The sequence below is a fragment of the Dipodomys ordii genome, unplaced genomic scaffold (genome assembly GCF_000151885.1).
Source record: "Dipodomys ordii isolate 6190 unplaced genomic scaffold, Dord_2.0 Scaffold22, whole genome shotgun sequence".
Classification (NCBI taxonomy): domain Eukaryota; kingdom Metazoa; phylum Chordata; class Mammalia; order Rodentia; family Heteromyidae; genus Dipodomys; species Dipodomys ordii.
The window spans coordinates 4,841,344-4,862,781 of NW_012267238.1; the positions used below are offsets into that span (position 1 = coordinate 4,841,344).

At 46.1% G+C, this 21,438-nt stretch overlaps 1 protein-coding gene across 1 annotated transcript in view; it reads left to right on the top strand.

The window, feature by feature from the left end:
* Mogat2 (monoacylglycerol O-acyltransferase 2) overlaps positions 1–8,752 on the top strand; it is a 35,526-nt gene extending 26,774 nt beyond the window's left edge. Inside the window, exons 3-6 of the mRNA XM_013014205.1 lie at positions 4,646–4,850; positions 5,153–5,327; positions 6,306–6,505; positions 7,863–8,752. Coding sequence (XP_012869659.1) covers positions 4,646–4,850; positions 5,153–5,327; positions 6,306–6,505; positions 7,863–8,017 — 735 coding nt within the window. The 3' untranslated portion in view covers positions 8,018–8,752. The remainder of the gene's footprint in view (positions 1–4,645; positions 4,851–5,152; positions 5,328–6,305; positions 6,506–7,862) is intronic.
* The last annotated feature ends 12,686 nt before the right edge of the window (positions 8,753–21,438 follow it).

Genomic DNA, 21,438 nt, shown 5'->3' on the forward strand with positions numbered 1-21,438 from the left:
ACAATTACATGGGCAAGGTAATGAGTACATTTCTTATCAAGCATTGTTGCCTCCTCCTTTGTTTCCCCTTCCCATCCCTTCCCATCTTCCACCCTTCCCCCTCACCATCACCCCCCGCCAAAGTTGTAAAGTTCGTTTTTTGACATAACGTCTTGTGCATCTCATTGTTGCAATGGGTCCACCTGTATCCCCATTTAAATGATGTTTTTCCCCCTTCCCCTCTCCAAATTATACCAACATCAAATACAGTGAAAACGGGATATATTGTGGGGGAGGGACATATAAAGCAACAAAGAAATCGTCTTATAAATGTGTTAGAAACAATTGCAAGAAAGAAAAAAAGCATTTGAATCCTTATCTTGGGGTTCATTTTGCCTAACATCAACTTATCTGACCGTTTCTGCTTGTCTCAGACATATACTAGTAATTGCAAATAAGGGAAACCATGGGACCTATGTTTCTTTAGGCCTGGCTTACTTCCCTTAATATTTCCCTCCTTCCTTCCCTCCCTTTTTTGCTTCTTCCCTCCCTCCTTCCCTTCCTCCCTTCTTCCTTACTGCCTTCTTTCTTTCTTTCTCTTTCTTTTCTTCCTTCCTCCCTTTCCCTCTCCCTCCCCCTTTCCCTTTCCTTCTTTCTTTCTTCCTTCCTTCCCTCCTTCCTTTCCTTTCCTTTTCAGTTCTGGGGCTTAAACTCAGAACCTGGGTACTATTTCTTAGCTTTTTCTCTCAAGGCTGATGCTCTACCACTTGAGCCATGGATCCACTACCAGATTTTTGGTAGTTAAATGGAGATAAGAGTCTCATAGACTTTCCTACCTTGGCTGGCTTCAAACAGTAGTCTTCAGATCTTAGCCTCCGGGGTAGCTAGGATTACAGGTGTGAGCCAACAGCCCCTAGCTGATACCATCTTACTTAGCTATTACTGCCCTCCCTCCACCTCACAGCAGAACCGAGGGAACAACTTGGGAGCCCACAGCTATCTTCTTCCTTTACCTCCCAGAAAGCTTTCTGGTGGAAAGAGGGCATGGAGAGCACAGAGGCCTGGCAGAGGTCTGTGGTAATCTCCTGACTCCTGCTTCAGGGGTCCTTCTTCTGCTTAGCAGAACCAGGTGACATTTCAGGACAGAACTGAGGAGATCTTCCTTCTAAGGTGGCCACTTCAGCTTCTCTTGCTGGGTTCCTTCCTTTTCTCCTTTCTACTCTCTCAGGTCATTTTCTCTGTCCCAGGCCTACACTAGAGACACAGATATATGGGACATGCAGCCTCTATCTTCACTGTGATGTGAAATATGTCAGACTTCGGCCTGGGGACAGGTGAAAGGCCCCAGTAGAATATATTAATAAAGACCATGTTTGACAAGGCACAGAGTGAGTCTCAGTGGACCTATGATGATCCCACAATGCACACACTTGGACATGTGTATATAAATAGTCACACAAATATTGGACCGCTTGTCTAGACATAAGCCCCAAGATGTTTCTCTATACACAATTTTTTTTCCTGATTACCAAGGTGTGAACTCAGGGCCTCACTTGCACTCAGCTGGCATTCTACTACTTGATTAAATATTGGTTATTTACAAATGGAATCTCTCAGACTTTCTTGCCCAGAATGGTTTTGAAACACAATCCTCCAGATCTTAGCCTCCCGAGTAGCTAGGATTCCAGACATGAGCTGCTGGCCCCTGGCTTAAACTTCTTTATTAAGGGCCCATTCAGTTATTCATCTTGGTCATTGAAAGTAGTAATACATTCTTGTTCAAAATTCAGACAAGAAGGTGTTCTTTCCTTGTAATGTTGGGGGGATTAACTCAGGGCCTTGCACCTGTGAAGCAAGCACTGTACCATCAAGCCATAGCCCAGAATCTTGAAAAAGAGGCCAAAGAGTAGCTATGAAAGGTTCCAATCCACCTAGTTCCCACCCATCTCTCTAGGTCCCGTACTTTGTAATGACTACAACAGACTGTGATTGGTATATCCACATACAAGTAGATGTGCTTGCCCCTTCTCCCTCCGGCTACCTTGTTCAACATGCACTATCACTGCCACCTAATAAGCTGCCCTGGCATGTCTCCTCCCTGGCAGGAAGAGCAGCTTCATACCCTATGGCTACAATGTCCCAATTTGTCTAAACAAGGTCCTGTTGTTAGATATTTGGGCAGATGCTCAGTGTCTGATATTACTATAAAACAATGTGACTGTTAGTGGGCCAGATGTCATTTTGTTCAAGTGTGAGCAATTCTGTAGAGCAAAATTTTCAGCCAAAGAACTACTGTGCTAAAAGACAAATTCTTTTCTTTCTTGTGGTTGTGATAGGTATTGTCACATTGCTTTTTGTTTTTGGAGGAACAAAGTTCCCCCTCCTGAACAGAGAATGAAAGTATATATGCAACTGTTTCATCACCAGGTGGGGTCAGTGTGCCTGTGCCTCTCCCAGGGAGAAAATGTGGGTCTCAGCTCTGTCTGCATTTCCATATCTCATACATCCTCTGCTGCACCAAGGGAAGAGGTTTGGTCTTACCTTCCCTCCACCTGTGTTCTCAGCAGCCCTTCTGCCAAAGACCATCATGTAACCCAGAGAATATTGGTGGATGGGAAAAGAAAGGGATTGCAAGTTGCAGAGATCAAGTCCAGATCAATGACAGAATATAGAGCTGATTGGGCACCTGTGGCTTATCCTAGCTACTTAGGAAGCTGAGATCTGAGGATCATGATTCAAAGCCAGCCCAAGCAAGAAAGTCTTTGAGACTCATGTCCAATTAACCATCAAAAAGCCAGAAGGGTAGCATGCCAGCTTTGAGAGAAAAAAAAAAAAAAGCTAAGCCAGCCTGAGTACCAGCACACACACACACACACACACACACACACACACACACACACACACTGCAGTTGTGCAGCTGGATGAGCAGTCAAGCTCAGGACCCTCCAAGCTGCTCTGAGGACAGGAAGCCAGGCAAAGGCAGCAACAAGAATCCTCTGGGAGTCAGGATGATGGTAGGAAGAACTTCCCTGAAAAAGCTAAGCCAGATTAGAAAGGGCTGCCTACACCGCCCCCCCCCCGCCAATTAATTATTGGGAGAACAGTTCCACTAGGGAGCCTTCTGCTCAGGAATTAGGGGATGGGGCAGCGAGTCTCAGGATCCCTGCTGGCAGGGGAAGGAACTGGTCCTGGCTTACCACTGCGGCCTCTGGCAATGATCTTTGCAGACTCAGCTCTGTGCACAGCCCATGCAGAACAGCGTTTGTTTGCTCAGTTCCCACCCCTCTACCTTCACCCCAGTTCACCTAGAAGCAGCTCTTGACAAGTAGATCTCTTGTCTACCTCTCCAAGTACAGTGCCTTATAGACTCTGCTACACCCTCAGTGACGCAGACCTGACTAGGCCAGCTCCCAGCCAGGAAAAGAGAGTGGACAAAGGGCAGAGAAGGTCCAGCCTGGAAGGAGGGACACAGAGCCACAGGGTGACACTCATTTAGTATGAGATGGTAAAGGATCCAGAGCCAGCCTCTGGGTCTGCAGACTCCTTCAGCCTGATAAGGAGCCCTCTCCATCAACATCCTGCTAAAGGGCCAATTTCTTACATTGAGTGTTGTTAGACTGATAGCTTCGGCATTGTTGCGCCCCCTAGTGGCCATAGATTCTTGCACATTATATCCTATCTGATACTTGGTCATTCCAGGCACTTTTGTTTGTTTGTTTATTGTAAAAATAGTGTACAGAGGGGTTAGTTACACGAGTAAGGTAATGAGTACATTTCCTATCAAGCATTGCTACCCCCTCCTTTGTTTTTCCCCTACCATCCCTTCCTTCCCCCTCAACCCTTCCCCCTCCCCCCCCCAGTTGTAAAGTTCGTTTTCTACATAGTGTCTTGTTACAATGGGTCAACCTGTATCCTTGTTTCAGCATTTTGTTATTTCCCTTTTCCTCCCCAAATTAGAAAAATGCATATACAAGATGCAGGGCACCGACATCAAACATAGTGACAACAGGGTTTATACAATGGGGGAAGAACAAAAGAAACAAAAAAAGTCACATAGTACATTTTAGATACATTAAAAACAGTAGCAAGAAAGAAAAAAAAACAAGTTGTGTACCTATCTTGGGCTTCATTTCAATTAACATCATCTTATACGGTCATATGTACATAGCTTTTGTTCACAGTTCAAAGTCAGCCTGGGTAGAAAAGTCCACCAGACTCCTATCTCCAATAAAACACCAAAAATGTTGAAAGTGGAGCTGAGATTTTTTTGGTGCTTGATTGGAGATAGGAGTCTGGTGGACTTTTCTGCTTGGGTTGGCTTTGAACTGTGATCCTCAGATCTTGGCCCCCTGAATAGCTGGGATTACAGATGTAAGCCACAGGCGCCCATCTTAGGCCTGAGCTTTATAGCAACCCAAGGAAGTAAAGGGACAGGGCCTCGTGTCCCCCTTTTCACAGCTATGTGGAACGAGAGTCATTTGTGCAAAGCCAAGCACCGTGGCAGCTCCAGGAGATGTCACACACCACCCTCCACCGTCCCGAGAAACCTTAGGCTGGTAGAACCTGAGGCTTTGTCCCAAGGGTCTCTAGTGAGAGGGGCCTCAGACCTGGCAGGCAGGCCTGGCTGTAGTTGACCGGATTGTTGTCCCCATCCCAAACCGCACAGCTGGTGAAGACGGCGGATCTGGACCCCTCCCGGAACTATGTGGCTGCCTTCCACCCGCATGGTGTGCTGGTGGCCGGTGCCTTTCTCAGCCTGGGCACTGACAGCACCGGCTTCTCTTCTATTTTCCCGGGCATCCGCCCCTTCCTCATGATATTGAACTTTTGGTTCCACGCGCCCTTTTCCCGTGATTACCTCATGTCGTTTGGTGAGTCTCCCCATTCCACCCAGGGCAACTCAGGAAAGTGAGGCTGGAGGAATTTTAGGGAGGCAGTAGTTCTGTACTTCTCCCAAGGGCATAGACAGGAGAAAAAGGATATAGACCCAAAGAAGAACTTCCTGCTGCACCGTGCTATGCACTGAGCCCAGGGAGGGGAGTAGGAAAAAAGAGAAGCCACAGCTGGATTTGGGATGCAATGGGCATGGCTGGTGGGCTATTTCTTGGGTACACCCATTCCTTAAAATCCTGCTCCCTGATGAAATAGTGGATCCACCTTTCTCTCTCCCCAGGATTGGTCAGCTCAGATAAAAGCAGCGGTACTTACATTCTGAAGAAGAAAGGTGGTGGGAACTTGCTGGCCATCGTCATTGGGGGCGCCCGGGAGGCACTGGATGCCAGGCCTGGAGCCTTCAAGCTTGTGTTGAAGAACCGCATGGGCTTCGTCAGGCTTGCCCTGGAAAACGGGTGTGTAAGCTCTTGGGAGAGAGAGAGAACTCTGGGTTCAGAGACTGGTAATGACTGTGTTTTGAGGAGACAGGACAGCCTGCCACAGATTCTATTTCAGCACACAGATTCTCTGGTCCACTCATGAGGAAGATTTTATTTTGCAGCCAGGAGCTGGTGGTTCATGCCTGTCATTCTGGCTACTCAGGAGACTGAGATCCGAGGATTTCAGTTCAAAGCCAGCTGAATTAGCCACCAGAAAACCAGAAGTAGTGCTGTGGCTCAAAGTGGTAGAGTACCAGCTTTGAGCAAAAGAGCTCAGGGACAGTGCCCAGTCCCTGAGTTCAAGCCCCATGACCAAAAGAAAAAAAAATCTATTTTGGTATCTCAGATTAAATTTATTTTTCTTAAGACTAGTGTTCTACCACTTGAGCCACAACTCCACTTCCACCATTTTTTTTAAAATTTCATTGGAGATAAGAGTCTCATGGACTTTCCTGCCCAGGTTAGCTTTGAACCGCAGTCATCAGATCTCAGCCTCTAGAGTAGCCAAAATTACAGGCATGAGTCACTAGCCCCTGGCTCATAGTCAAATTCTTAAAGAATGAGATGGGAGGGGCGGGGAATAAGACCTGAAACATACAGGATCTGGAAGAATGGGGTTGAGAGTATCTGGCAGAACCATTTTCCCACCATGGGTGAAGCATCTTTGAGGAGTCTGAGCCATTGAAGATAATTTTCTAGAGGAAAAGTGCACGTGCTTTGTATGTGGAGCTTCTAGTTAGCCTGTCATCTATATCTGGTAAGTTCTAGGACTGAGAGAGACCACCAGGGCCCAGCATCTTGCAGGTCTAGTTAATTCCAGGCCTCCTATCTCTGACCCAGAGCGCTCTTTCCTTCTCCAGTTCCTGGCCACTGAGTCCCTGCAGGAAGCTAGGTAACCTTACAACTTGTGTCTTGTTTGGGGCCTCCCACATCCCCTCTCCTGTGTCTCTCTAGGGCAGCTTTGGTACCGATCTTCTCCTTTGGGGAGAATGACCTGTATAAACAAGTTAGCAATCCTCCTGGCTCCTGGCTCCGCTATGTCCAGAACAAGCTGCAAAAGATCATGTACCTTTCTCTCCCACTGTTCCATGGCCGTGGTGTCTTTCAGTACAGCCTTGGTCTCATGCCCTTCCGCCAGCCCATCACCACCATAGGTGAGTCAAGATTTAGACTGGGTGGGGAACAGTAGGATGTGAACATGAGCCAGACACATCCCTGACCACTCGGTGTTCATGTTCAAAACTGGGACATACATGCTCAAGCAGATATCCCTAATAGGAGACAGTCTGGATACTAGTTGTAAGAAAGACAACAAGAGCAATATCAGCACTGATTTCTGTGGCTTATTCTCAATGGAAGAGGTCAGGGGGCCTGCTATGTGACAAATACTATGCTGGCTGCCTTCCCTGCCATGGTTCAGTTGACCCTAACAACCTTTGAGGTAGAGTCTGTTATCTTTATCCACTGGTGGTAAACTGAGACTCAGAGAAGTTAAGTTCCGTCCATCCAAAAGATTACACTGCCTTTGAGTAACAAAGTTGAAACTTGAATGACATTCCAGCTGACATTTTTACTATGTCAGAGAAAGAGTTTAAGTCTGATTTCATAAGACTAATTTGGAGAAGGTGAATACCAGGGAAGTATGTTAAAATTGTGTACAAAGTAGCAGTAAAGCTACTCTGGAAACTGAGATCTGAGAATCTAGTTTGAGGCCAACTCAAGCCAACAAATCTTCGAGACTCCTTTTTTTGGGGGGGGAGGAGGTCCGGTCGTGGGGCTTGAACTCTCCTTCAGCTCTTCAGCTCAAGGCTAGCACTCTACCACTTGAGCCACAGCGCCACTTCCGGCTTTTTTCTTTTTGCTTATGTGGTGCTGAGGAATCGAACCCAGGGCCTCAGGCATGCAAGGCAAGCGCTCTACCACTGAGCCAACTTCCCAGCCCTCCTCGAGACTCTTATCTCCAACTAACCAGCAAAAGCTATATGTGAAGGCCTGGCTCAAGTGGTAGAGTACCACCCTTGAGTGAAAAAACTAAGGGACAGTACCCTGGCCCTGAATTCAAGCCTCAAGATGGGGCACCAAAAACCCCCCACAAACAAACAACAACAACAACAGCAAAATCCATATCAAAATCCAGTATTACTCCTTCTGAGCTATGTGACCTTGGACAAATTACCTAATTTCTTTGAGCATCATTTACTCATATCATGGGAATAACAACAGGTTTGTTATCCTGTTAAACAACAGGATTAAAGGGGAGAACATAAAACACATATACATTACTCAGAGTTCTGTCAACACCTTAGAATCCAGTGCCTGAGATTTAGGAGCCTGGCTCAACTGGTGGACTGCTTGCCTAGCATACATAAGGCCCTAGGTTCAATGCTCAGTCATGGAAAAAAGAATTAGGGAGGGAAAGGATGGGAGAGTATTTTCCTTGTAGGAGGGTAGGAGTGGGCATCACTCCCAGGGACCCTGTGACCCTAATGGTTCCCTGTCTGTGCCTTGCAGTGGGAAAGCCCATCGAAGTACAGCAGATAATGAATCCTTCAGAGGAGGAGGTGAGCCAGCTGCACCAGAAGTATATCAAGGAACTGTGCAACCTCTTTGAGGCTCATAAGCTCAAGTTCAACATTCCTGCAGACCAACACCTGGAGATCATCTGAGACCCTCCAGCCAATGAAGAGGTTGCCTTGGAGGTCAGGATCAGCATTCAGGAGCCCTTAGAAAGTGCTGTGATTGGAGGAGGCTTCCTGGAGGAGGTGTTGCTGAACTAGTCTCCAGAGCCTTTCTAGCCTCCTGCAACTCCAAGTGCAGCTGGCATCACAGGCAGGAGACAGACCCTGGCATCTGTGATTTGTATTCCTGTTGCAAAAGCTCAGCAGGTCACCCCTTTCCCTTCCCACTCTGGCCTCTATCTGCTTCTTTGTGGAATGGATAAGAGGACTGGAAAAGAATGATTTCCAAGATCTATTCTGTTGTAATGTTACTCAAAGATTATAGGAGCTAATGTAGGGGAAAAGAGCAATGCAGATTTCCTTGAAAATCAACACAAGAAGCCACCAGTCCTATCCCATGTTCCCTATCCTGGATGTCCTTTCCTGAGCTGAAAAAACTGAGGTGGACACTAAATCCCACTCTTTCTTCTTTTGGTACCTTCCAATTGCTGGAGACTCTGAGCTATGGCATGGCAGCCCTAGTTACTAGAAGGAAGTAGGCAAGGAGAACAGCATTCTGACTATCTCCCTCTGAATCTCAGTTCTGACTAAGATGACCTTGGAGTCAAGTGGGCTGATTGTTCCACGAGCAAGCCTCTTACCCTTACAACTTCAGCCCTCAGCCTTGGTGCAAAACAGAGGGCCCAAAAAGGTTACTTCAATAAATGAAAGGATTCTATTTTAGTCCTTTTATTATCCCTCCTTTACCCCAACCAAGTAGGCTGATTGAAACCTCAGCTCTGATCCCCAGACTGGCCCTATGGCCCTGACATGCCTTCACTTCCCAGTAGCTGGGTCAGACTGGGCTGGAGAGGATCAACCACACTGGTCCCCTTCTTCCTGACCCATTACTTTGTTACTTCTGGTTCCATTCTGTTAAGAAAGAAGGATATGGCTGGGGACAGACCAGCACAGTGAAAACAGTAGGGAGGTGCAGGGTTATATGTGCTGCTGTTGGGTGATGCACTGAGCAAGAGAATTCTGCATTCCTGGGTGGGGGACACCTGTCTGTAGTGAGTGAATGGGGAATGGCTGCATGGAACTGATGCTTGGCTCTTCCTTCTCCTAAGAGGGAGCAGCTCCCTCCCCTCTGGAGTAGGTTCACACCCAAACCTGCAACACAGGAAGGATATTAGAAGTGTAAATGTGTGAGTTTGGAGGCACAGTTCAGGTGGTAGAGCTCCAGCCAATGAGTGAAAACAAGCTCAGATACCAAGTTTGAGTCCTGGTCTTGGACAATAATGAAATAAACTTGTTTTGTTTTTGTTTTTCCAGTCCTGGGGCTTGAACTCAAGGCCTAGGCACTGTCCCAGAGCCTCTTTGTTCTCAGGGAAAGCACTCTTCCACTTGAGCCAAAGTGCCCCCTCCAGTTTTCTGTGGTTAATTGGAGATAAGAGTCTCACAGCCTTTCCTGCCCAGGCTGGCTTTGAACTTTGATTGTCAGATCTCAGCCTCCTGAGTAGCTAGGATTATAGGTATGAGAGTCACTGGCACCCAGCTTGTTTTGTTTAGTTTTGTGCCAGTACTGGGACACAGGGACTCAGACTCTGGTTTATCCTGCTTACAGCTAGTTCTCAACCACTGGAGCTTCCAGTCTTGGAGTTTTGCTGGTTTCATTGAAGAGGGAGTCTCTCAAACTTTTCTACCCAGGATGGCTTTGAATCTTCTGAATCTTAGCTTCCTGAGTAGCCAGTACAAAAGGAGTGAGCTACTTGTGCCAAGCCGGGTAGACCTCACCTGTAATCCTCTCAGGAGCCTGAGACATGGAGGATCATAGTTCAAAGTCCAAAAAACTATCTCTAATCAGCAAAAATACTGAGTTGTGTACCAGCCATGAGCAGGCAAACCAAGCAAGAGTTTGAAGCCCTGAATTAAAACCCTGGTACTGGTATACACATGTATGCACACATGCATACACACATACACGCAAATAACCTTACACAAAAAGGGCTGGAAGTATGGCTCAAGCAGCAGAGCATTTGCCTAGCAATCAAAGGGCCTTGAATTCAAACACTAATACTGACCCCCAAATGTGTAAATTTGAGTCACTTGGCCTCCATTCATTGATGTCATCTGGTAAGTGAAGATCACAGAATCTCTCTCTGGTGTTGTGAGTAGTCCCTGAGTCTCTGTGCTGCTCATCTATCTATCTGCTCATCCATGCCTTCATGGAAGGAATATGTAAATTAGGAGTGGTGACACTTTCAGGCAGCTGAATTCATGCAATCAGCAATGCCAATACCATACAAGGGTCACACAAGGTTTGGGAAAAAGGAACAATGGAGTCAGGGAAGGGAGTGACAACTTCCAGGTATGAACAGTGGAGGAAGAGTCCCTGGGAAGATCTCAAAAAATTCTGAGGTTACAAAGGACATCCATCCCAGCCAGCCATCCCACTGTCACAGGCCACTTCTAAACTGACCCTGTGGGGGCAAAGTGGGCTCCTTATTTCTCCCCAAGTCTGTGGGTTCACTGAGGGGCTCTTCTCTGCTTCTGGGATGGCTGGAGATGCCACAGGAGCGGGCCCCTCTACCTATGGGGGACACTGGGCCCCCACTCTCTCCTGACTGGTTTTTAAACTGCAGCTAGAATACAAAAGAATGAGAGCTGAGGGCTGGAGGTCCGGGCTGCACAACTTATACTGTGACACTTCTATTGGTCAAAGCAAGTCATGAAGCAAGTAAGAAAGAGATTCTACCTCTGGATGGAAAGAGCAATAGAGTCAAGTAACAAATGGGAGTGGATGCTTGGAGGGTTTGCAAATGGTAACCAAAATATTACAGCTTGTATCAGAACCCCCACCACACACACACACACACACACACACACACACACACACACACATACACACACACACACACACACACACTGGAACGCTCTGTGTCTATGACAAAGGGTCCCAACTTAGCCTTGTGTCTCTGCTCTGGCTTCCACTCCTCTGGCTCCATCCCTCCTTCATACACACCCACACACTAAGCTCTCTACAACACAAATCTGACCACATCATTCCCCTTCGGCCACTGGAGAGGATGGACAAGGAGTTCGCCCAGCTTCCCAGTTTCCATGAAAACAGAAAAAAAAATCACAGGTCCTTGTGATCCACTCATGAAAAGCTCTTTTGGGCATCTCACAAAGAGGAGAGGAGTCTCACAAGGTGAAAGCTTTAGCAGGGATTTATGATTTAACAGGGTTGAAGTAGGGAGAAATGGAGAAGAGAAAGAAACATTGCCTACTCCCCATGAAGGAAATGGAAATTAAAGACTCAAAAAGCTCTCTATCTGTAACTTTTTATACTTTCTGAGTTGGGGAAATACTTGTGATCCTGTCCACTAGCAACTTCAAATCCTTCAGACAGTGGCTCTGGGTAGGTAAGATGGGGGAGGCTCACCCCAAACTCACATAACCTTCTGGACTTTCTTCTGCCAGGAATCTATCCATCTATCCCTCCCTCCCTCCCTCCCTCCATCCATCCATCCATCCATCCATCTGTCTGTCTGTCTCTGTCTCCATTGCTTCCTATTTGTAATGAGGTTTCATTTGCCATTGTTTTTGCTGCTGTTGTTTACAATTTCAAAGGAGCCGGTGGCTTTAGGTAGCCCCTCCTATATTTCCAAGGAGAAGGCAGATTTACATCACGCCTCCTGTGTCTTCTCATCTTGGAATTTACAAAGGAGGCTTGATGGAAGCTCCTCTGCCTCACTTCCATGGCTCCCCATCACTCTTAGGCTGGGATTCAGATCCCAGCAGGAAGCAGAGGATGAGTTGAAGAATGTAGGGAATTGGAAACTACAAAGAACGGTGCCATAAGCTGGGGCTTTGGCATCTGCCTTGGACACTGCCCTTGAAGTATGGAGAGACAGATGGAGGAGGTGGATACTTGAACCACAGCTATCCTCTGTCAAGGGGCACAGGTGGCTTCAGGTGATCCTACAGGTCAGGGCAGGAGCAGGAATGTATTCTCGCATCTGGCTCTGCCCTTCCTTCATTCTCCTTTTGAGACCCTGTTGTTGCCTAATACCAGTGGGAAGTTGAAAGAAGCAGCTGGTGGGGGGGCGGTGCTCATGGCACAGAAAGCAGGGTGGAGCCTGTCTGAGTGGATATGGAGGGGTCAATGGGGACAGGTGTCCATTTGTCTTAGCCTCCATCCACCCATCCCCATTGTCTGGTTGGTTTCCTCTGTGCTCATCTTCTCTCCTTGACTCCTAGGATTCTGTCCTAGCATGGACCTTTGCTGTTCCTTGAATGGCCCGTGTTCCTTCATGCCTCTGGGCTTTTGCTGTGCTGTTCCCCCAGCCTGGAATGTTACCTTCCCCTTCCTAAGACTTCCTCCTTACCTGGGTGACTCCTCACCACCACTCAGCACCCTGGAAGTCACTGTCCTCGCAGATACTGGGCACCCCGGATAGCACCTCTATCCTTTCTCAAATAAATCTGACCTCCTTTACGAGTTCTCTAGGGCCTGGGGATAATGCCTACCCTCCTCATCAGCCTGACGTTCAAGGCCTTTAGCTTCTGCTCCTAGGCCTGGCCAATGGCATGTGCCACGCCCCTCACTGCCACCTATCATTGCTGCATCCTGCATGCTGCTCTGGGTGTGGGTGTCTGACTCTTAACCTTGCTCAGCTTCAGATATGCTCCTTCCTCTCTTCAGAGAAAAGTCATATCCTGTGTCATATGTCTGCCTACCCTATGAGTCCTCAAACTTGACCCTCTGCCCTGAATCAGGGTTAGTTTCCTCTTTGGAGTTGGATTTGGGGGTTACAAGGATCATGGTAAGTAATGGGTGAATGGACCTCTCTGTCTCCCAATGGATTGGGAACCCCTGAGTGCTTAGACCGCTAGCCCCATCCCTCACCCAGCTCCCCAATAAATCAAACTGACTGTGCCAAATCTCACATAAGCACTTTAACTCAACTCCACGCGGGCTGGGCATGGGGGCTGGGGGCTGAGGACTGAGGGACTCATGACTTGCCTTTGGAGGTAACCAAATTCTTAGCTGTGGCTATATTGAACAAATCATTGCCAGCCTTAGCTATTTCCCACTTATTAGCACCTTGACGGTGGGAACTGTGGCTTGGCTGGAGGTTCTGGCCCTGGGTTTTCAGGAGCAGCAGCCAGGCTTTTGGCTGGGGCTGTATCTCTGAAGGAAGGTGTGAGCAGCACTGAAGGGCAAGCTTCATGCCCACTCGGGTGGCTGATGACAGCGAAGGTGTGGGACTCTCCATGAGCTGTCAAGATATGGCTCCTCCCAAGATAAGTGAGTGGAGGAGTCAGAGGCCACTTGCCCATCACGAACTAGTCTCTGAGTCACACTCCTTCAGTTTGGCTTCAGTTTCTTGATCAGGTGTGAGCCACTCCGTCCAGTTCACACTTCATCTGAAAGTATGAATGCCAGGAAGTAGGACCTCCAGAAAGGTCTGAGTGAGCCCTTCTGCACCAGGCTTGGCAGCCCCATGTGTGCTGTATGGGGTAGCCCACCTAAACAGGCATTGAGAGAGCCTCCTAGATGGGTAAGGACCGCAGTCTGAGACCCTGGCACCCTGGGCTGGCTGGGATAGATAGAATACAAGGTGGCTATTAGGCATGAGGATCCTAGGGAAGGAGAGACAACTAAGGGAAGAGGGCTCCCTCCCACATGACCTTGGAGTCCTCACCTGGAAGGGACCGCAGGACAATGTAGAAAGAGTGCAAAGCCCTAGCTGGGTGCTGGTGGTTCACGCCTGTGATCCTAGCTACTCAGGAGGCTAAAATCTGAGGATAGCGATTCAAAGCCAGCCCAAGCAGGAAAGTCCATGAGCCTTATCTCCAATGGAAGTGGATCTGTGGTTAAAAGTGATAGAACACTAGTCTTGAGCAAAAAGCTCAGGGGCAGCACCCAGGCTCTGAGGTTTAAGCTCTAAGAATCACACACACACACACACACACACACACACACACACACACACACACACACAGTACAAAGCCTGAGCTTAATGGAGAAAAACCTCAACAGAAGTACCTCAACAGAAAGAATCACATAAACTTTGTGAACACAACTTAAAAGGTACTTGTGTTATGCCAAGAGCTAGTGACTTATGTCTATATTTCTAGCTGTTGAGGAGCCTGAGATCTGTGGATCATTCTTAGAAACGAGCCTGGGCAGAAAAGTCTTGAGACTCTTAATCTTCAACTAACCAGCAAAAAAGCCAGAAATGCAGGAGTGGCTCAAGTGGTAAAGCATCTTGAATGAAAAGCCATGTGAGACCTCCTAAGCTCAACACACATACACACACACACACACACACACACACATGAACTTTTATTATGCAAAACCTCTGGTGTTGAAGATTGCCTGTTCCAGTGGCTGGCCTCCCTAGCTTGATATATATAAGTGTTTGTTATTGATTTGACACCTCTTAGCAGATACCATCCCAACCTTCTCAGGGCCTGCTCAGTGGGCCTCCTCACCAGCTGCCATGCTAACACACACCCCAATATGCACAACAGAGAATAACTGGACCCATCAGCATGATAGAGAGGATCAGAGGTCCTCAGTGATGGGGATGGTTGGAGTCTCCTCTGGAAATCAAACTGCCCTTTGACCCAAGAGAACTTCTCAGACATCATCACTGAAGGGAACAAAGGGCCTGATGAGGGCCAGCCTGTCCCAGACTGCTTTATGATGACTTGGCCAAGGGTGGCAAGTGGAACAGGGGTCAGCCAGCTCAGCAGAGCAGGCAGTCACATGATGCAGGCCAAGACTTAGCCTCCCACAAGGACTGTGCTTTCTTCAGGCTCAGAAGGAGTGGAGGAGCTGGGAGGGTGTCATAAGGAAGCTGTGGGAAATAGCAGCACAGTGGAGGTGGCCACGGGTATGATTCATGGCACAAGGGTGAGATTTAGAGTAAAGGAGATTTGAGGTTTCAGTCTTTGTTCAGAAAACTCTTATCCAAGTACTGGGGGTGTGGTAGGTGCTGGAAATAGAGTAGTGAGCAGGGTAGAGTGAGTCCTTGGCTTTGCCTTGTCTGCAGTCTAGTTGAACTCCAATGCCAAGAGGACAGGAATTCCTTCCCAAGGTTGGGAGAAGCCCTGGAACATTCTTGAACATTCTTAAACATTCTGGGCCATGACCAGGCCAGATAGGTAGAACTTATTTCAGGGCACAGGCAAGGCCCTGAGAATTGCCCGAGACCTGACTGTGTGCCTAGGTTCTGATACATTCTAGTCTGGATGCCTCAGTGACACCAACAGTGACTTCTTTGTAGTAGATGAAGTTCATTTGTCAGAGTTTAAAGAAAGTTCTAGAATCTGGACTCAAAATGAGAGTAGCCTGCCAAGACAGCTATCATGTGCTCTGCCATATGCTAGTTCTGGCTAGGGAGAAAGGCCCTAAGAGCCAGCCAGGCAGCAGGCTCCCCTTGCCCCCTCATTCTGATTGTGGTGCAAGTCCACACAGAACCTGCCAGCCTTCTGAGTCCGTTTCTTCACCTGTAAATGTCTCCTCCACACATGGATATTAAGTAAATACCAGCTCTTCCTCATCCATCCCCTTGATACCCTCCAAGAGTAGCTTTTGAAAGACTTGTGAAGTGAATGATAGTGGTTCACATCTAAAATCTTAGCTACTCAGGAGGCTCAGATGAGGATCCTAGTTTGAAGCTAGACTAGGCAGAAAGGTCCCTGAGATCCCATCTCAAAAATAACCAGTATCCATGACTCATGCTTGTAATCCTAGCTATGCAGGAGGCTGAGATCTGAGGATTGCAATTTGAAGCCAGCCCAGTCAGAAAAGTCTGAGAGACTCTTATATCCAATAAACTACTCAGAAAAAGCCAGAAGTAGCACTGTGGCTCGAGTGGTAGAGCACTAGTCTTAAGCCAAAAAAGCTTAGGTACAGTACCTAGGCCTCTAGTTCAAGCCTCAGGATGGGCACAAACAAACCAAAGCAAAACAGCAAAGCTGGTATTTCACCCAGGTGAGTGTGTTATTTGCTAGTTATCTGATACAAAATATATAAGGTAAAAACAGGACTTTTTTTTTTAAATCAGCAAAAAAGAAGGACTGAAAGCATGGCTCAAGTATTAAGAGTACTACCAAAGCAAGCAAGCTGAATTAGCTTGAGGCCTTGGGCCCTGGGTTTAAACTTTAATACTATGAGAGGGGTGGTAGAAGAAGGAGGAGCAGAAAGAGAAGAAGGAAGAGGAGCAGGAAGGGGATGGGAAGGATGATAAGAATAATTAAAGAAGGAAGGAAGGAAGGAAGGCAGGAAGGCAGGAAGGAAGGAAGAAAAGGAAGGAAGGAAGGAAGGAAGGGAGAGAGGGAAGGAAAGATCTGAAGAAATAACTTGAGTGATAGAGTATCTGCCTGGAAAATTCAAGGCTCTGAGTTCAAAACTCAGTACCACTAAGGAAAAAAAAGATATTTAAGAGCTGTGAATGTGACTTAATGGTAGAGTGCTTGCCTAGTATGCATGAAACCCTGGATTCGATTCCTCAGTATCACATAAACAAAAACAAAACAACACAAAAAAAATTAAATGTTTGTATCTATCGCAGACCAGACCTAGGCATTTCTTAGATCCTGCATCTTCCCTTTCCCATGCATTCTGCTTTCGGGCTGAGCTGGTGCCATGCATTTGTAGGTCTTTAGTGGAGAATGAATAGAAAAGATGTCAGGCAGTCTCCCTAACACATGCCTTTGTTGTTTGTTTGTTTAGACTGGGTCTTACTATATAACCCACACTAGCCTCCAACTCTTGATCTGCCTAATTCAGCCTCCTCATCAATAAAATAATAAGATGACAATGAATAAAGATCAAAGGAGGTCTCCTCCTAAAAATTTTTTTGGGGGTCCGGTCGTGGGGCCTGAACTCTGGGCCTGGGCACTGTCCCTCAGCTCTTCAGCTCAAGGCTAGTGCTCTACCACTTGAGCCACAGCACCACTTCTGGCTTTTTTCTTTTTGCTTATGTGGTGCTGAGGAATTGAACCCAGGGCCTCATGCATGCAAGGCAAGTGCTCTACCACTGAGCCACCTTCTCAGCCCCTAAAATATTTTTTAAGTAAAAATTTTCAGAGCCTGCATTTGAGGATATCCTAGTTCAACACTTGTCAAAATATCTGTGGTAAAGGACTTGTTTTTGTTTGTGGTTGTTTCTAAGCCTTCATGTCACCCCCCACTTTTTTTGCCAATACTAGGGCTTGAACTCAGAGTTTCCTGCTCCCTGTCAGTTGAACCTTGCCTCCAGATTCAGCTTTTTGCTAGTTCATTGGAGATAAGAGTCTCAGATTTGTCTGCATTGACTGACATTGATCCTGCATAGGCCTCAAATCTCAGCCTCTTGAGTAGCTAGGATGATAGAGGCAATCCAGCAGACATATCTACTTTTAAAAGTATAATAAAAATCACTACACAAATAAAAAAAAAAGAAAACCAAGTCAGAGTGTAAGTGAGTTTCAACAGAACTGGTTCTTTGCTTTGTAAGGTAGAATCTACCAGCTTAGGAAACAAAGGAAAGATCAGAGAGGTTGAATTTCAGTTGTGTAATTTAATTCTAATTTGTTGAAAATGGCAAGGCCATTTTGGAAGACAGTTTGGCAGTTTCTCATAAAATGAATCATAGGCTTGCAGCACAAGTCAGCAGTTGTACTCCTAGGTACTTGCTTAACTATTTGGAAAGCAAGCTCATACAAAAATCTATGTGTGACTATTTGTAGCCACTTTGTTCAGAATTACTCAAAAGTGGAAGTAAATAAAATATACTTCAATAGATGAATGATTAAATAAACTGCAGTATATTCATATAGTGGAATACTATGTAGGAATAAAGAGAAACTATTAATTCACACAGTATGGATGAATTCTAAGTACATTTTTCTAAGTGAAAAAGGCAGATCAAAAAGTCTACGTACCTAGCTGCATGCCTGTAATCCTAGCTTCTCAGGAGACTGAGGATTGAGGATTGCAGTTTGAAGCCAGCTCAGGCAGAAAAATCTGTGAGACTCATCTCTAATTGACCACCAAAACATCTGGAAGTAGAAAGGTAGCTCAAGTGGTAGAGCACCAACCTTGAGCAGAAAAAGCTAAGGGTCCTGAGTTCAAGCCCCAGGACCAGCACACATACACAAAAGAAAAAGTTGCTCTACACTGGATTATCTCATTTTCTTTTACATTCTGGAAGAGGATAAAATATAGAGAAGAAAAACAGACCAAAAATTGTGGATTTAGGGAGCCTTGGTATGTATGTGTGGTGGTGGGGGAGAGCACAGCGATGTTCCTAGAGTGTAATGAATCCACGTGGTATTGAGGTGCTGTTGATATGATACTGTGTTGGCTAAATCTCCCAAAATGAACTTTAATGAATAGAAATTAAATTTTAGGGCTGGAGTGTGGTTCAGTGGTAAGACTGCTTGCTCAGCAATACCACCCCTACATGAAAAAGGAGAAGGAGGAGGAGAAGAGGAGGAGGAGGAGAGGAAGATCCATGTGGCAAGGGATTCAAAAGAGACACAGCAGAAAGAATGCATGTTTAGCTTATTGTATATACAGATGGATGGATACAGAAATGATTATGTTAGAATAATACATCTAGGGATGTTTTCTGGAGAGCCTAGGTGTAATGACACCCAGTACCTAGCATACCTAAGGACCCAAATCTTGGTTTCTAATACAATTCTCTAAAACAGGGGAGTTTCTGCTGGAAACCCCCCTCCAAAAAATGTCTATGAGACCCTATCTGAACAGAAAAAAAAAACTAGGCATAGAGGTATGCATCTGTCATCTCAGCTATGGTAAGAAGCATAAAATGGGAGGGTGGAAATCCAGGCCTGCCTAAACAAAAATCAAGATCCTATCTTAAAAATAACTGAAGCAGCTCAGGCACCAGTGACTCACACATGTAATCCTAGCTACTCAGGAGGTTGAGATTGAGGATCACAGTTCAAAGCCAGCCAGGGCAGAAACACCCCAGAGACTCTTATCTCCAATTAACCACCAGAAAACCGGAAGTGGATCAGTGGCTCAAGTGGTAGAGTGCTAAGCTTGATCTAGGACAGCACCTAGGCCCACGGTTCAAGCCACATGATTGAAAAAAAAAATCCTGAAGTAAAAGGGGCTGGTGCCATTAGAAAGGATAAAATAATGGCATTCGCAGGGAAATGGATGGAACTAAAATGAATCATGTTGAGTAAGAAGAGCCAAGATCAGAGAGACAAACAGCACATGGTCTCCCTGATATGCAGATGTTAGATTCAAAATGCAATGAGATATGACCAAATAAACAAGACATCATTCCCATACACAGTGAAACCAAAAGAGGTCAGTCTTGGAAGAAAAACGCCAAATTGTAATATCCAAGCACCTTTTCATATGTGCATAAAATAATATACAGACTGAAAAGAACCCCAAAGACAAGGAAACAAAAGACCTCTTCTTAATTTGCCTTATCGCTTTTAGATGACTCTATATTCTTTACCTCATAAATGGTATATACAAATGCACAGCTGAGGGGCTGGGAAGGTGGCTCAGTGGTAGAGCGCTTGCCTTGCATGCCTGAGGCCCTGGGTTCGATTCCTCAGCACCACATAAGCAAAAAGAAAAAAGCTGTAAGTGGCGCTGTGGCTCAAGTGGTAGAGCACTAACCTTGAGCTGAAGAGCTGAGGGACAGCGCCCAGGCCCAGAGTTCAGGCCCCACGATGGGAACCAAAAAACAAACAAACAAATGCACATCTGAAGGAAGGTGGGAAGAGAGCACAGAATTAGAGGAAAATGGGTGAAAAAATACAGCAGAGGGGCCCATCAGCTGTACTGGACACTGATTAAAGTGAACGAAGTAACTCAAGGGTGGTGATGGGAGGGAGGGAATGAGAAAGAAAGAGGGAATAGCTGATACTAAGTGAAAGGAAAGAAATGTACGTATCACCCAATTTGGAAGAAATACTTTTATTGTTAAAGTTTAGAGAATTCATAAACTTTGTAGCTTAAGATAATGAAGATAATCATTGTGAAGGTTAAAATGTGTTGGTGACTTTAGCGAAATATAACTATGCCACAGTACTGTGAAATTTATGCAATTATTCAATGTCAATACAGAAATATTTGGGTGCTGGGAAGGTGGCTCAGTGGTAGAGCGCTTGCCTTGCATGCATGAGGCCCTGGGTTCGATTCATCAGTACCACATACACAGAAGTGATGCTGTGGCTCAAGTGGTAGAGCCTTGAGCTGAAGAGCTGAAGGACAGCGCCCAGGCCCAGAGTTCAGGCCCATCAAAAAAAAAAAATTTGGAGAAAAAAATAACTAGGTTGAGAAGGAAAAAAAGGGGGGGGGAATGGAGAGATGGCTCCAGCAGTGAAGCACCTTCCTAACAAAGAGGAAACCGGAAAACAAAAAAGAAAAGAAAATTAGATTAAAAGGGAGAGGGTCCTGAGATTCTTGGAGAAATGACTGATTCTAAGGTGGGGGCGGGAGGGGAATGGAGATGGCTCTAGAAAGTTTTGGAGTGCCAGAAAGTAAAGATTTGCTGAGCACCTGTGGCTCACGCTTTCAATCTTAGCTATTCAGAAGCCTGTGAACTGGAGAATCTCTGCTCAAAGCCAGCCTGGCAGAAAAGTCTGTGACACTATTATCTCCAATTAACTTGCAGGATGCTGGGCTGGAGGTGTGGCTCAAGTGGTTGAGAATCAGTTGTATACTCACAAAAAGAAAAAAGCAAATGAAAGCTCACAGTCCTCTGAGTTCAAGCACTGGCACAAAAAAATGACTAGGGGCTAAACTGTAAAAGTATGGCCAATTTTTTTGCGGGGGACAGTACTGGGCAGTACTGGGGTTTGAGTTCTATCTCACACTTGCTCAGCATGTATGTTCAGCTAACATTCTTCCACTTGAACCATACTTCCAGCTCTGGTGTGTGTGTGTGTGTGTGTGTGTGTGTGTGTGTGTGTTTTCTAGGGATTGAACTTAGGGTCTGGGCTCTATTCCTGGGCTTATTCTCTCAAGGCTGGTACTCTACCACTTAAGCCACGGCTCTACTTCTAGATTTTTCGTGCTTAATTGGAGATAAGAGTCTCACAGAGTTTCCGACCTGGGCTGGCTTTGAGCTGCAATCCTCAGATCTCAGCCTCCTGAGTAGCTAGGATTACAGGCATGAGCCACTGGCGCTCTTCACCAGACCTTTTTTTACCTAGATTAGCCTTGAACCAGTAATCTTCATATCTCAGCCTCCTGAGTAGCTAAGATTATAGATATGAGCCACCAGGACTCAGGTTGGCAGGAACAATTGGAACAAAAAAACAACATAATATTGAGATATGAATAACAAAATAAATATCTATGAGTACAAACTGATAAAATGGTTGAATAAGAAGCTAATAGAGGGCTTGGAAGGTGGCTCAATGGT